This window comes from Talaromyces stipitatus, genomic scaffold (genome assembly GCF_000003125.1).
Source record: "Talaromyces stipitatus ATCC 10500 scf_1105507295491 genomic scaffold, whole genome shotgun sequence".
NCBI classification, from domain to species: Eukaryota; Fungi; Ascomycota; class Eurotiomycetes; order Eurotiales; family Trichocomaceae; genus Talaromyces; species Talaromyces stipitatus.
Window position 1 is genome coordinate 464865 of NW_002990122.1, and position 16050 is coordinate 480914.

At 43.9% G+C, this 16050-nt stretch overlaps 5 protein-coding genes across 7 annotated transcripts, besides 2 other annotated features; 3 read left to right on the forward strand and 2 right to left on the reverse strand.

Moving 5' to 3' along the window:
- Positions 1 to 70: 70 nt before the first annotated feature.
- TSTA_109050 (uncharacterized protein) lies at positions 71 to 1491 on the forward strand (the record flags this gene model as incomplete). Its single annotated transcript, XM_002488435.1, has 3 exons — positions 71 to 343; positions 393 to 519; positions 668 to 1491. Exons 1-3 carry the CDS (start codon positions 179 to 181, stop codon positions 1489 to 1491), a joined length of 1116 nt encoding a protein of 371 aa, XP_002488480.1. The 5' UTR covers positions 71 to 178.
- Positions 1492 to 1757: 266 nt separating this feature from the next.
- Positions 1758 to 1969, reverse strand: TSTA_109060 (uncharacterized protein; the record flags this gene model as incomplete). Its single annotated transcript, XM_002488436.1, has 2 exons — positions 1758 to 1874; positions 1901 to 1969. 2 exons carry the CDS (start codon positions 1967 to 1969, stop codon positions 1758 to 1760), a joined length of 186 nt encoding a protein of 61 aa, XP_002488481.1.
- A 490-nt stretch (positions 1970 to 2459) lies between these two features.
- On the reverse strand, positions 2460 to 5644 carry TSTA_109070 (PDZ domain-containing protein C23G3.12C, putative; the record flags this gene model as incomplete). Of its 2 annotated transcripts, XM_002488438.1 has the most annotated exons (5): positions 5325 to 5644; positions 5212 to 5269; positions 2888 to 5151; positions 2641 to 2838; positions 2460 to 2591 (listed from the first exon to the last, which is right to left on the reverse strand). In XM_002488438.1, the coding sequence occupies exons 3-5, from the start codon at positions 5084 to 5086 to the stop codon at positions 2460 to 2462; spliced, it is 2529 nt and encodes an 842-aa protein (XP_002488483.1). In that variant the 5' UTR covers positions 5087 to 5151; positions 5212 to 5269; positions 5325 to 5644. The 2 variants fall into 2 exon arrangements, with proteins under 2 accessions (XP_002488483.1, XP_002488482.1); XM_002488437.1 differs by having other exon boundaries at positions 2888 to 5164; positions 5212 to 5644.
- Positions 5645 to 6968: 1324 nt separating this feature from the next.
- Positions 6969 to 7205: a mobile genetic element.
- Positions 7198 to 7689: a mobile genetic element.
- A 1236-nt stretch (positions 7690 to 8925) lies between these two features.
- TSTA_109080 (cytochrome P450, putative) lies at positions 8926 to 11081 on the forward strand (the record flags this gene model as incomplete). 2 transcript variants are annotated; one of them, XM_002488440.1, is made up of 6 exons in its annotated part: positions 8926 to 9238; positions 9303 to 9388; positions 9445 to 10204; positions 10266 to 10367; positions 10420 to 10551; positions 10602 to 11081. In XM_002488440.1, the coding sequence occupies 4 exons, from the start codon at positions 9025 to 9027 to the stop codon at positions 10268 to 10270; spliced, it is 1065 nt and encodes a 354-aa protein (XP_002488485.1). In that variant the 3' UTR covers positions 10271 to 10367; positions 10420 to 10551; positions 10602 to 11081. The 2 variants fall into 2 exon arrangements, with proteins under 2 accessions (XP_002488485.1, XP_002488484.1); XM_002488439.1 differs by having other exon boundaries at positions 9025 to 9238; positions 9445 to 10206; positions 10602 to 11062.
- A 2716-nt stretch (positions 11082 to 13797) lies between these two features.
- Positions 13798 to 15186, forward strand: TSTA_109090 (uncharacterized protein; the record flags this gene model as incomplete). The annotated part of the gene is made up of 3 exons (XM_002488441.1): positions 13798 to 13971; positions 14023 to 14501; positions 14613 to 15186. The coding sequence occupies 3 exons, from the start codon at positions 13798 to 13800 to the stop codon at positions 14968 to 14970; spliced, it is 1011 nt and encodes a 336-aa protein (XP_002488486.1). The 3' UTR covers positions 14971 to 15186.
- Between the last annotated feature and the right edge of the window lie 864 nt (positions 15187 to 16050).

Genomic DNA, 16050 nt, shown 5'->3' on the forward strand with positions numbered 1-16050 from the left:
AATTGGATATCGCAGGACCCACTTCAAGTTTTGGGTGGCGCCAACTGAGCCCAATTTCGACCTACCTACCACTCAAAGGTCAACTCCGTTTCCTTTCTGATACAATGCTATATATTCACTTGCCCTGGATTGTTTTCAATAAATCACCTTATCCTTCGCATCAGTTAAGTCCTGAAATATGAAACGCGCAATAGCCTCTGATTCGCATGACGATGTGGGCCAACGGCCTGCGAAACTGCGACGTCGAGACAGTTCGAGTACAGTTCCCATACCATCGAGCAAAAGGCAGGAGCAGATTACACTGCAACCGCCTTCACCTTTATCGAACAATGTTAGCAGCAGGGTCAGTTGCAAGCACCTACTGTCATACTGATGTACTAAGTGAGTTTTAGAAAATTAACGAACAGGAATGTGGACATTCTGCGATTGTACCTCCGTCGAAACCGATCAACAAGCGTCAAGAGATACTTGAGTGGATACCGTACCCGTCAGAGGAGTTTGACGAGGTTGATATTATGAGTCAGCCTGCATCTAAAAGATCACGCTCACAATCAACGTCGACCGACCGTGGACGGACTCGTTCCGTTTCATTCACCCAGTGCGAGTGCCTCGTCCCGAGATGCCAAATCATATGCACATAAGGCCGTAAACTATGTGACAATTCTAGAGACCAAAGGCTGCTTTATGCGCCAGTCGCCCGCCGGTCCGACTTCCGAAGAAGTCGCGCTTTGCCAGCGACTCCTCCATCAACCAGTGGAAACCCCACGCGGAACCCTCTTTGACAGCGAGTTTATTGAGAGCTTTCACGACGCATTACGAAATCGATCAGAAGCGCGACTATTAATAGATTTACATCCACTCCTCATACCATCTGCAGAGAATCTGTTCATCCAAGGGAAGGAGGAACTAAAAGATGTGATTGATGGCTACAATGATCCATGGCTCCGTCTTGGGCCAATCTACGGCCCCAAACCACAGCCGGACCATGCCCGAGGCTTGAGATGGTCAACCTTTTCAGACATCCAGCGGCGAAAACTTGGAATCAAGCCTGATGAAAAATCTCTATATGCAGTGCGAGAAGATATGTACTTCCCTTACTTAACGGCAGAAATCAAGTGTGGGAACCAGGCTTTGGAATTTGCGGATCGGCAGAATATGCACAGTATGTGTATTGCTCTTCGGGCTGTGGTCAGCCTAGCTCAAGCGGCCGGTTGCCCAGAAGAAGTGCACCGGAAGCTCCTTGGGTTTTCAATTTCACACGAATTGGAGACTGTGCGAATCTACGGGCACTATCCCGAGATTGGTGAAGACGGAATTAAATATTATCGCTGGTTAGTGAAGCAGTTCAATATTTGGATAGAGGAGGATAAATGGGCATGTTATCATTTTGTGGAGAATCTTGATCGCGAATTCCTTCCTATCCACACCGGCCGATTAATGCATTTGCTACGTGATATTGGAATAGATGTCGAGAAGAACAAGTTTTCATAATGGATAGTTGCAATATTATACTTCTATATCAATCCTCAACCTCTATTGCGATCAGCTTGGTAGTCTCCCGGAAGACTCCACAGCCTACAAATTGCCTACTTAAGATCCAATTTCTATGTGGTATTGAACACCCGATTTTGGTTAAAAAGCACAATCGTAGGGTTAGGGTTAGTGCTATGAATTAATCTAGATCCATTCTCGAGTAGATAAATTTATATGCAAAGGGAGAATGGAACTGTTTCAACTCACTTAGCTTAAAGACGGGATTAGGGAATGGAATTCGGGTGTGCCATGCCCGGCAGGCCTTTGTCGTTGAAAGTGCCAGCCTTGACGTTTACTGAAGCGCTGGCCTTGGCTGTATTCAGATTGCAGACAAGTAGCACCTCCAAGTCATTTCACAATCTACTACCCGGTAATGGCTACTGTCCGACTCAGGTTTCTCCAGCTGGTCGGTAATAAGGACCGCTTTCGTTGACATTGTGCAGGCTTGAGCAAAAGTCGATGGACGTCTGTGTGACGTGCAAGAAGGGATTCGAAGTTTATAGGTGCGAAGGGCGGAAACAGAGGTGGCGAGAGGGAAAATGAGTAAGAGAAGATAGACGGCACCCTGTAAATATCTGCGTCAGAGGGAGGCTAAAAAGAGGCCGACTGAAGTCCGAGGACTGGGACAAACTTGATCTGTCAGAGTTTCTCAGAACTAGTATATGACCAATTCATCCTGTCTACCAAAACACAGATATTGTCTTATTATCAAGTATTCCCTCCTCCAATATCCATATGCCATACTCCACCATTCTGTGATGTTGATCTTATCGTAGAAATTACTCAATTCGTCCTCCAATTCATATGATGAGTTAGTAGTACTCAATAATATTACCTCTGTTAATTCTTTTCGCCATGGTAGTCTAAGCCAGCAGAAGTTCATAACAGTGCACGGGTTATGAGCATAATCCTTCGTAATAAGTAACCTAACAATCATCTCGCTCAACATCCATCGCATCAGCAGTGATATTACCTTGAGCCATAGACGCCTCATCTGTAATCACTTTCCAACTAGCTGGAGATGATGAGGTATCTTTCACATACTCCGACATAGCGAACTACATTCTTGTCAAATGATAGATATAAAAGGGGGAATGGGGGACCTACGTAATGATCATTCTTTTTCATGGTCATAATCCATGGTATATTATCAAATGTAACGCATCGAAGACTGAAATAGGTATTATCCGGAATTTTCTTCACTTCTTGCACAAAACTGTCGAGATCATCCGTTGGGACGAGATTGACGGCAGTGATAAAATTTGCAGGTGATAATTCATATTGATGCGCGGGTGAACCACGGCTCTGCACAAGTTAGTTGCCGCGAATAATTTTGGCCAAGGGGGAAGCGTACTCTTGCGCTGACATAAATCTCACTAGGAAGTTTCGAAATTTGCTGGCGAACAGCAAGATGTGGCTTTTGTAATACAGCTCCACAAAACACCACAGCTCGATCCGTCTCTATATCTTTTGTTGGAACAGTATGAACCTTGACATGCATTTCTTGCTCGTTCCGAACAATCACTGCATCAAGGACTTCATTGTCGTACATAATATCAAGATCTGAGACTCCCGTAATGAGTTTTTCGTTTAGAGTAAGAATAACATCCCCCACCCTCAAATCATCGTCTTCATGCGCGAACGATAGAGGCCTACCCAAATTCCCAACTATGAATAACTGTTGTCTAGAGGGGTCGGCTTTGGCGACTTCGTTAATCCATTTATTTGACACACCCCTAGGCCGCGCGTCACTCATTTCAAGGACACATCTCTCCATATTCAGAATACGGAGTGTAGGGATTACACCTTGTTGAAACTTGCTGATGACCGGGAGAAAAGACGGCGTCGCCAGACCAAGATTATACTCACAGTCGTCCGCCCCCAAAATATTCAGCCAAAAGGCTTGTACAATACCGTCTTCTCCTAATAAAACACCACTTGTGCATATGGTGCTCAATTCCGTGTCCACCATGATGGATTCAATATTAATAGGACGGTAACGTGGAGCCGAAGCATTGACTGGAATAATGCCCGTCGTTATTTGAGTTACGGTTGTCTTTGTAATGGCAAGTCGCAAGTTGCTATCGAATCCAACAAAGATTGTGCCTTGACCTTGCTTTATGTATTCTGTACTCAGCTGCGCACTTCGAACAGGGGCCAGGACGAGACCTGGATCGTATCGCAAAATAGCGTAGTTTTGTAGTGGATGCATAAAAACCACTTTCCCAGTGACGATAATCGATTCCGCGACTGTGATATTGATATCACATAGATCGTGGGGAACAATAGCTCGGGATACAAATACAAGTCCCTTATCTGCATCGATCACCAACCCGCAACCGGTCGTCTTAGTTTTAGGAAACCCGTCCAACTTCAGAGGCAAGGTGCAAGACACACGGACGAAACTGCGCACAATCTCAGCGGTAGCGGTCTGGCTGTTCCCACCTAACTGGGTGAATTCTGCTTTTTGTGGAGCTGGCGGTTTGGCAGGTATTGGATTGGCGATGCCTGAAAAGTTCCATACACCGGTCTCATCGTTGCGAACAGCAAGAGACATCATTGGATGCCAGTGCCGGTCGAGATCGATGACTCTTGTCACTGTCATATGAAGATATTGGATAGGCCGGTAGGCGATGACAATTTTTGATCGATCTGGGATTGTCTTCATTACTTCAATAAACTCTTGTAAATTCCGAGTTAGTCGTTTATCTACTGAATCAACAATCCAGCCTGATGTAGTATCATCATCGATCTTGAATGATCCTACTGCCTCGCAGACATAGACGCCGTTACATGCAATAGCATAAAGACGAGCTTGCTGATACGACAAATCATGAAACGTTCCTCCAGCAACACTGACAAACCGATCTGGCGTAATTGCATGTAAGTCTCCAACAATACAATATACATCCAGATCCTTGCCATGACGCTGAATCGAAATCCGAATCTTCTGATCAACATTCGAGTCTAGAATATCATCCAGTCGCACAAATTGGGTGAGTAACTCCCCATTAACTTTCAGCAAAATATCCCCTGCTTGAAGTTTGCCATCAGCTGGACCCTCTGGCAGGACTATCTTCGCCACCAACATTCCTGTCTCTTTAGGTGCCATTTTCCGGACGTGTTCTTCCCATTCTGAGGTTAACCCGAGACGACGACATTCGTCAAACGGCTCAATCGTCCATTGTGTTTGGATAGTTCCACGAGTAACAGGTCTATCATTTTGGATACATTGCAGCGCACGCAGTGGACGATAAAGCGGTAGAAAGTAATTTATCCAACCGCCCTTACGCCTGCCCGCCTGTAGCGCAACCACTTTACCAGCTGCATTGACCACAGGACTACCCGAACTCCCACCACTAGCAGCAGCAGCAGCTTGGATGTAGTTTGTGTTGAAATCGCTATATCCTCCATACTCCGGAGCATTTCGATCCACACGACTAATCAAAGCTGAAAGAAAACTATATTTTTCTCTAGCATGATTACCAAGTAATTTAATTTCAACACCCACTTGTGCTCCTTCAGGGTCCAATTCTAGCTCCATAATCTTCATGTGCCTGATCGTCTCTGGGTCGAATTTCAAAAAAGCAAAATCGTGCACAGGATCTCGATAAAGCACTGAAACATCGCACTGCACAGTCAGTATACCATCTTTAACCTTGGAGTCAATATAAGTACCTCTTCATTATTATAAAAAATACACCGTCCCCAGAAAGGTCCCGCACAAGCCACATGCCTATTTGTAAGGATTAACCCCCTTTCCGCATCAACCACAAACCCTGTAGCCTGACCACTCATGGAAGGATCTGTATCAAACGGCCGCGTCTGACAAAAATGAATTGAAACCACACTCTTGGCCACTGATTTAATTGTCTTCTGCTTGTTGATCTGCCATTTTCGCAGCCAGTGTGGCAATCGGTCCCTCGCCATTCTCAACGTCGTATACGGTGTCGTTTGCGGTGTTTCGTCTATCGACAAGCACGCTGGATTCAGGTTTGATTTTTATCCCTAGTTCCGCGTGCCTGAAAGGATTTTCTGTTTGAGTCCAGCGTAGGTAATGTTAGAAAGAGGTGGTGTGCGAGGGAAAGGAAAATTGTGTCGGTGTTGTATCTTTCAGGTAGTTTTGTGTGTCGCTAGTGGCTCTGTTGGCAGCTGGGCCTTACTTATCACTTAGTGTGGCCAAGTCACAGCCTCGTTTCTATATATATAAGCTAACCCTAAGCACAGGCGTATTTCCCTGCTGGGCCCCAGCCGCTGAGACTTGCAACTGGTGACTGCTTGCCGGCGAGTTCTACTCATACACAATCATTAATTCATTATCGAGCTCTATTCACACTCTTTGAAAAGCAATGTGCGAGAAGGTCTAGGAAGGAAACGGAACGAACATTCGGTTGAGTTTCTATGCAAATGATGTTGATGATAGGCCTGGAAATACAGCATTACTATTCAAAGTCATGGATTGGCCACTCTAATCCAATTATTAGGGATGTGGCTGGCGTGGAGTTTTTCTCTTTAGGGCTTTAATCTCCACTTCATTGATTTACTAGCTCTTCCAATGCTAGCCATCGTTTTCCACATCTTGTCCCCTACTATATTCAAATCATGAAATCTAGTTTCTTGGCCACATTATTTCAGACTAATACGAATATAGCTGAAACTCCCGCGCTGATTTATTAATTTTTACATCTTCATCCCATGACTCGTATTGTATCCTCTGGTCACTAAGGATAAATGCAAATGTTGTGATCAACGAAAATGACAGCTAGAAACAGGCGATGCAGGAGTTGCATGGGTTGCTATGGAAGAAGTTCGAGCTATGCGCGGTTCTACAAAATTCTGCTAGGAGTTAATTGGTGAAATCATAATACTAGAATCTAATTCAAGGGCGACATCCGTATCCCCCTAGCGAACATGGATACGTAGCATTATAGGGGTCAAATCATATGTTCTCAGTAATGGATGTCAACCACCAATAAGAGTCAAGTGTGGATTTTACGCCGCCTATTCCCTATCAAGCCTAGCTGTAATGTACTATGTATAATTGACAATACGAAAAGTGGAGTCAAACCAGAGTGTTTTAAATCGTTCATCCTAAGTCTGGCAGTGGCCCATGCCCCAAGTCCTACCTTATTCCTCATGTAAATTATTATACAATGCAACAGTTATATAGAACATCACATGAGTAGTGTGAAAGGCATTTATCAATCTCCAGCGCGCGAAAATGGATTTTTAGCAATTGCATCTGCTCCATTCTAGAGCTGGCTTCCTCTCTAGTAACCCCTTGCTCACTAGATTTCCTAGATCTTTGACGTTTTTGCTTCTCTTTTTGATGCGCAGCTCGAATCATGGTTTTCTTTCCGCACGAGTAAAAGACCATTCACAGTCATTTCATAGGCCTTTGATATCTGCATAATTGGTTCAGTAGCCTAAGATGGACTCCTCGTACGCCGGCTCAGTCGCTTCTTAATTGTAGTCACTTAGCGCTTGAATTGACGTGGATTTTGAGGGATTTGTAAGCAGAATGATTGTGTATTGCTTGATCGACTTGGAGGAGGTGTTGGTGTCTTTAATCGAATATCAAGTTGTTGAAGAACTCGATCTGGATTAAATGGCACTAATCCAGTTGCTGCAAAGCTATTCCGGATAGTTTGAGCTTTGTATGCCAGGTAATGCAGTAAGGAAGTCGATGTTATCAATATGATTGAATCCAGCCTTATTCGCTGCTCAACAAGCTGAATGGCGCTTTAAAACAGCAAAACAGCCAACACCAAGAGGCTGTGGAAGATGTGAGGAATGAGGAGGCATACAGACTGGAATAATCTTATTCTCAGTACATGTACGATCAAATTCAGGAGTTAAATGACTTCCATGCCATTCTAATCCAATTTTACCTGTGGCCCATCCATTCTCACTAATATTGGTTCTCCAATCGCTTGGAAGATCCTCAAACAGGCCTAATCGAGTGTATTACTTCACCTTGAAGATAACGTGCGAAACCAGAGCCCAGCTAGTTGAATTAGTTGCCTCGATTGCAGTCACCCATACTCGATTTCCAGGCTGTAAAAGCTTTGGCCGAGCATATCGATCGCTTCTCGTAATAACCTTTGCAGATGCACAGAGTCCCATAGCAAAGCCCGTCTCATCAAAATTAGATATCTTCCGGTAAGACGCCACTGTCGTTCCAGCGTTTGCAAGGTGTCGTTCCGCGGGAAAGTAAATCCAAGGGAAGAATAGAATCATTGAAGAAACACAGAAACACTGATAAAAGATTGGTGTTTGCCTCTGGTTGTTTTAGAACTTCATATGCTGCAGCCGTAGACGCGACTTCCACCGAGGAGTAGCTAACTCTGTATGATAATCCTTGTTGCGGGCGAAGAGTTCACCTGAATCATGGAATTTTCCAGACGTAACTCGGGAGATTGGGCTTCGACATTGCCACGGTCTAACAAAAAGATAGTGTATCTTCAAGCAGTTAGCGCTGACCTGCCCTACAATAGCATACTTCTAATAGTTTGCAGAATCGCGTGGACGTCAGAAGTTAATCGTCTTGCACACTCTACCATATCTGTTTTCTCCAACAAAATGGTAAGAGCCTCCTGCCAAGTATGTTGCTTCGCTCGCTCCCAGCTATATACTGATGAAGGCCTTGGTCTTATACTGGCCATACTTACAGTCTCCTCTTTCCAAGAACGGCAATAATGCCAGTGAGTTTGCATTGCAGATTTTGAGAGATCCAATCGATGATATCAACCTACCTGTTACCATTTTAGAAGGTATGATAATTTATCTTGCTAGGAGGCAGGATAATCGTGTTAATAGAACGGTATCGTCCTTTCAGTATTGTGAGCGCATAACAGCAAATCCGATTTACCAATTGATTAGAAGATTTCTTAGAAAGAACCAATAACAGTATAGTGTCTAGACTCTCAGCGCTTTCTTGGGTGGGGAGACGTTCGTCTTTGACATGAATAAGTCGCTGTGAGCTGCTCGACTTTACGCCAGCTCAATGTGGAATAATTGCACTAAAAGGTTAGCCTAACACAGCGCCGCATACCTACCGCATGTAGTCTAGCGCCATTGGGAAGAGGAATAATCTCCCTAGCGTGCGAGATTCTTCGCGAGATTCTTCGCGAGATTATTCCTTCCCAACACACACCTGTTAGATAGAGCAATACACAGAGATTGTGCTCATCCATCTCCACAGAGTGTAACTACAATGACATGAAAGAAACGTTCAAGACACAACTGTTAGCTTCGTTAGGTCGCAAGATTGAATAAGGACAGCTAATCCAACAAGCTGACTGAGCAGTAATACTGAATTCCTAATATTGCGACTAATCCAAAGAACTAGGGATGCGGGGATGGTGAGGTCTATAGCGCACGGATAAACTATATCCCATTCCGGCACTGAGATAAGTAGGATTGCTACACCGACACTACACTTGGTCCCTCGACCAGAAACCCAAAAATCTTTGAATCAAGATACGCGACATGCTTCTGAACCTGCTGCTCAATATACCCATTTCGACATGGGCAATAACCGCCGCAATCACCATACTGGTCATCATCTTGAAAAGGCGCTATGTCTCGCCAATTAGCGACATACCAGGACCTTTACTGGCGTCTTTTTCTACGCTTTGGCAGGTTTATCATCTAATCAAGGGACATACGGAGGAAGAGATGATTAAACTACATAAAAAGATGGGTATGTTTAGCGTTGTCTCTCTGCCTTGAAGGATAATCATAATCATACTTCTCAATTTCTGTAGGAAGTTTGGTCCGTGTTGGCATAAATGAAGTCAGTGTTTCTCATCCAGATGCGGTGGAATTAATACTATGTGCAGACCTTGATAAGGTATGATATGTCATCCCTAGTCTTCAATTTGCACTCCAGCTAAGTAGTTTCGACAGGGCCGCTGGTATGGAGTCTTTTGTTTTCCAGACTTTAACCACATCAACCTAATGTCTGAGCTGAACCACGGACGCCATCTTCAAAAATCCCGAAATGTCGCAACTGGCTACGCAGCATCCAAAATAAATGGATCAGAGCGCTATGTAGACGCAATTCTAGAAGAATTAGAGTCACAATTCGACCGCTTATCAACTTCAAACTCGCCAATTGAACTTGACCGCTGGTTCAATTTTTTCGCCTTCGACGTCGTTGGAGAAGTCACTTTCTCTAAAGCTTTTGGATTCGTGGAGACAGGCACTGATATTCGAAATGCAATCGCAAATACTCGTGCTTTGGCACTCTATCTTGCCATCATGGGGCATTATGTCTGGTTACACAATCTGACTTTGGGCCATCCGTTCCTCAGTCGTATTGGACTGCAACCTTCATCTCATATTTTTGATACCTGCTTAGCTGCTATTGATGCACGGAAACACAATCCCGAGGTAAGAAATGATATGATGGAGCAATGGCTAAGTGCTCGTCGCAAATATCCAGATCTCATGGAGGAGTCAGAAGTGTTTGGGGCTGCCGTTGCCAATATTGGTGCCGGAGCAGATACTACTAGCGCGACGCTACAGGCGTTGTTCTATTATCTTCTACGCAATTCGAAATATTTGAAGAAAGTTCGAGATGAAATTGAGGCTGTTCTTGGTCGTGGACCTTATGAGTCTGTTGTTTCGTTTGAGGATGCTTCAAAGCTGTCGTATCTTCAAGCTTGTGTAGGGCATCATTTCCCTCAACCTTATTTGGAAGAGCGTCAACTCACTAGCCATTTTAGATTAAAGAATCTTATCGATATCACAGCGCAACTGGAACTGGACTTTCTCGGGTTGTCCCAGCAGGGGGTTTGTCCATTGATGGCCATCATTTCACGGAAGGGGTAACAAAGCTCTCATCAGATATTCACACCTATGGTTTGCTGACTTTTGTAGGTAATATTGAGCGTAAATCCTTGGGTCTTCCACCGCAACCCAGCTCTATTCGGTGAAGACTGCAACGAATTCAATCCAGAGCGCTGGCTTGATTCAGAGCGCGCAGCCCAGATGAATCATTATTTATTGCATGTAAGCTGCTTCTCTCCAAGACAACCGATAGTTTAATCTGACTTCAACAGTGGGGAGCAGGCTCCAGAAAGTGTCCAGGCCGACATCTGGCTCATTTCGAAATTTCCAAAGTCGCTGCAACATTGCTGCGTGATTACGACATTGAGCAGGTTGATCCAGAAACAGAATGGACGTTCGAGACGCATTTCACTGCCGTTCCGTATAATTGGCCGTGTCGGCTGCGAAGGCGTCCAAAGCAACAACATGCCTAACAAACATCCTAGGGTTTGGGGCTAGAACAGACAGTGGCTGAAGTGTGGATACTTCAGCTGGCTATGGTAATAACGTATTACTGGGAAACAACATGAATGTCTCTTATATAGGATGCACGCTGTGAAAACAGAAGAAATAGGTTTCAGTACATTGACATCCATACTCTATTTTGTGTGCTTACCCTTCTGTGATCCCTCTCGAATGTAACTATACATACCCTACGTAACGTTGTTACATTCAATATGTAAAGTTAATAATGCACATGAGTCACAATCACATAATGCCTGGAGTGAGCTTATCTAGTTAGCCGCGGAATGGAATATAGTTACCCATGCGTACTCGTGCACGGAGGATAACCACATAGAGTCAGTCACAATAACTAATAGGGATTCCGGCTTAGCCAGCTTGTTGGATCAGCTGCCCTCATTAGATTTGCGATCTATGTAGGTGGTAACACCAATCAGAGAGCGCCAGTCGTCTCGTTTACGTGGATTTTGACACTAGCCCGTTGAGGAAATGATCACACTGCACTAATCTTGAAGAGGAAATCGTCACGCTCTTGACAAACTTCGACGGGTGACATAGAGCAACAGTACTTATTCAAATGCGCTATAATCTAGTAAAATGAGGTTGGATTGCACCACAGACTGTATAAAGCTGTTTTTTGTCCAGAAAGTCTCTTTTCAACTCCAAGGTCTAATACATCGAGTCCTGGAGTCTTCCCGGACTGGAGACAGCTGTCTGACCCCACCAAGCTTAGGATTTGTCATGTGAAGTGGGCCTGTCGACGCGACACTACGGAGCAAATCGTTTTCACACGCTAGTAATATACATAGTACAAATAGTCTACAGCTTATCCTATTAGTCATTGTCGTTGTTGTCTTATTGGATCGGCTAATAAATTACAGTCCTGTGTATTGTCAAAGTTTACGTGGCACGGAAAATTTGTAATACACTAATCTTCTTAGAGGAATAGATGGCTTAGGATGCTATCTCGACCTTACTAACAATCTGGGAACGTTAGGAACGAAACGTAAGAATCGGACGATGAACCCCTATTTCAGACTATGATTCATTTACAATTCTCAAGCATGCTGCATTATGCAACTAGGCCCTGACGCTATGGGACAGATACAGCGTATCATTGGAAATTGCAACTATGGACGATCAGACTGCTCTCAAGTTCTCTGATACGGGGTGTTTCATAGAATAGCGCTACGTGACAGGGATATCATCGCTCTCAATTATGAGTTCCCACCGTTCGCGGAAAAAGGTCCGTAGGATCCGTAGGACAAATACATCATCATTTTTATTTGGCCACCTCAAAACATATCCGATAGCATAAAAAGTACCATGTCTTTGCGCAGCTACACCTGTTTTAGGCGTAGTGTTCCTTCTAATCCCTTCTAATCAAGAGGAATTCAACCGAGCGTACTATGCACTACAGTTTACCCTGGTCGTTTTCATAGTACGTTTATCTTTCAGTCATACAGAAGTTATATAATGGTTGTATTATTTTAACCAATTACGTTACATGGTCTCCTATTTACTCTAGCGTGAATTACGGGGTTGGTATTGCTTTAGAATAAAAAACGTACCATCAAAGTCACCAGGGTCAATCGTAGTATGCGATTTTTCGTACAGCCAAGATGGAACGTCTCCCCGCACATGTCATATCAAGCAAACTGCTTTATCGGATAGTATCCATACAATCCTAGCAATACATAGTAGGCCACGGGTGAATCTAGGTCTCAGATGCAATTTACCAATAAGGTTCTCCGCGAACGATCTCCACTGTATCATTTGCTCCAAGGAGAGAACGGATGTAATCACACATGACCGCATAAATTCGCTCATTAGGCTATGCCTTTCCAGAATTAGCTTCATGTAGGGCTTCGTAATTGTTCCCCCCGTTGTCTTCTTTCCACTGCTGCGTCACTTTTCCGCTACTCCGTCTTTTTTCTCTCATTGCAATATGGGCCAGACCACTAAGGGCTATCTCACCGGTTTCACATTCCTTTGAGTCCTAAATGGAACCCATGCTAGGAGACTTGGTCGTCGTATAAGGCAGCAAGCGAAGAAACCACACGTCCCCTGAGATCTGTGTTCTCCTCCATAGTTGCTAATCTATGTTATGATGGAAGAGGCAAATATCTAGATATTCCTTGATACAAATTCTCATGGCAATAACTGCCGATCTATAGAGAGCAGGGAAACATCAAATAGCCATGGATCAGGGGTGCAGATCAGAATAGCAAGAATGATCTCGATCTCAGAAGTAGTTGTTTTCATGCAAATCTCGTCCGAACTTTCCTGCATTCTTAGCTTTTGCGTACTGATTGGTATTTGAGGACAATAATTTAACCATTCATCAGAGGTAAATAGAGAGAAGAAGCTGTACGAGCTCCTAATTTCTGCCTCAGGTGGTAATTGTACCGTTCCAAGAAAAGGTTAGCCATCTCAAGAGGCTCGTATTTAGCATATTGATAGCGGGGTATCTTGCGTACTATCTCTAGCAAGTTTATTTTCGCCTCTTCAGGAGTAACAGATGCGCTAGACGGAGCTATAGAAGAGCTATGAAATAGAGGCCCTTCGGCCTCTCCTAGAGGTAAGCCCCATGGGTCCATAATTTGTAACGGCGTCAACAAATACATGATTAAAGCGTGATTTAGACTCTAGTTAATGTACTATGGTAGAATGAGGGTGTAGAGCTTTAATTGAAGATGGTCCTTGGTGATCACAATATCCTGATACCTAGCCAGGATCACACATAAGATCGCGTCCCTAATTTTCTCTGGCCAGATTCGTCTGTGGCGCAATCCCCTGTCAATCAATAATATTACGACCAAACCATGTACTATGTAGTATGTAACGATCAACGGGATGTGACCGCCTCTGGGGTATTTGTGCCTGCATAATAAATAGATTGTCTCGTCTGCTTTTCTTCTCTTGTACTTCTTTCGTTGGGATAGAAATTCCCTGTTTAATGATACCATGGCTTCTCGATTGAGCCCTGAGTATCTGGCTCAGGATCGGCGACCGCAGGCACGGATCGGAATCTCAGTTGTAACAGTCCTCTCAGGCATAGTAGTCCTGGTTCGCGTATATGCTCGCTGCAAGATCATCAGAAGTTTTGGCTATGATGATGGACTGATATGTGTGGCTATGGTACCTGTCCCCTGACGACTTATAGAAAACAAGGAGAACTAATTACCACAGTTGATAAATATAGCTATCATGGCACTCACATTTCAAGTCCTCCGTTATGGCGCCGGTCTGCACATCGCATCCCTGAGTGCCTCAGATGTCCCCTACTTATACAAATGGCTGGTCTCCGCGCAATTAGCATACATGCTAGCTTTATGGCTATGTCGTTTATCCGGAATCGCCTTTTACCAACGCCTAAACCCGAGGACAGGACCTTATAGCCTCATTTTGAAACTATCCATCGCCTTTGTGACTTCCATTTTCATCACTCAAACATTGATTATTGCTCTCCAATGTATACCCCTATCGGCTCTTTGGGGAGCTACAAAGGGGAAATGCATTGGATCAAAAGCTGTGTTCTATTCCACAGCTAGCATGACCATTATTTGTGATTCGCTAATATTGTTGCTTCCCATTTATATTATTTTTACAATTCAGGCGAATTTAACGAGAAAAGTTGCCCTGGCTTCCGTTATGTGCTTTGGCATTTTGTGAGTAGTGTCTGCCTTTATCATTGTGGATTTAGCTAACTTCATAGTGCTGTGATGTGATTTTTCCCTTTTCCTCATCGCAGTCTGAACAAAGACTGACATTATTGCTAGCACGTCGATATGCCGTATTCTAGCCATGATTCCCGCTATCGAAGACTCGGATGCAACATGGTATTTCTCCGTGGTCATGGTTTGGTCCGATACCGAGGTTAGCACGGCAATCATTGCGCTCTCACTGCCAGCTCTAAAGGGATTATTCAGCGGGATGAGAAATAAACGAAAAGCCTTATCTGAGGATGGACGCTACGGCACTTTGACGGAAGATCGTAAAATGGAAAATTTCAATCGCTTTCGTCACGAGGGAAATCAACCATCAGATTTTTATGGGGGTAGAACAAGTGAAAGGGATAGTTCTGGGGTTGTGGGTAATAATCCCAGTGATGAGGCGCTGTGGAGAGAAGATATTTGATTTATGTGAATCCTACGGTCAAGCAGGTGTGAGAAACTGATTTTGAGGATAGTGTGAAGGTGCTCAAGCCAATATCATTAAGTAGCTGTACGACGAGAAAACTAAGCATGGAGATATGAAGAAGTCTAGGATCTAGCTGCGAGTTTGAAAGCATATAAATCGACAGCCAAGACAGAGGTCCAACCGGAAATACACCAGACATCTCCCTACCCTATAAATAACTAGGTATGAAGATCCAGCACTTACAGCCCAGAAAGTATCGATATAATATATTACAAAGATAGATCACAAAGTTGTCACATTACTACTTCTCTAGAAAAGCTTGCCCCCAAGTCTCAGGAAAGCTTTAAACCCGGTCATCATCTGCCTAGAACCAGTCCTAAAAGGTTAAAATCTATATTATTAAGAAAATCAGTAGCAAGTTATTGACTGGAACTATACAACACTATTTATATGACCGCTGTATGACTGAAAGATAAAAGACGTACTAGGGAAATCACCGGGGTCAATCGTAGTACATCCTGATACGGTTTCTCGAACCAAATGTATATTGTGAAACATGAATTATATGAATAATACATAATCCTGTATATAATTGACCCCACCATCGTCGCGGCCTCTCAACGTTCATCGTGCTGTTGCGCACTTCAAAAGTGTCTATAAAAGACCCGGTGTTGAACCTGATATATTCCACAGACAGAGAACTCAATACATACAATCTTGCTAGTCATTTCTTTTCTTTGATCCTAGTAAAACACTCTTCAGGATTGGCCTGGAATAAACCGACTAATCCGACAGTACCCAAACTGTTCCATATTCTTTGCAACGAAAACGTCACCAATTATAGGCATCGCTTCGCCTCTTGACACAGTGTAATCACAAGATAATCGACCTGTCGCTACTATCTCATCCAAGGCTGGTCGCCACTGTGCCTCGTCAAAACCTTGCCGGGTGCGCGCCTAGTTGAAGTCATAAAAGAACTCTTGATTAACCGACTGGTGTGACGGTGCCAATCTCATGTATTCGAACTACCTAGCACTGTGTACAGAGGTGTGTGTCTACTGAAAATATCAAGCATGA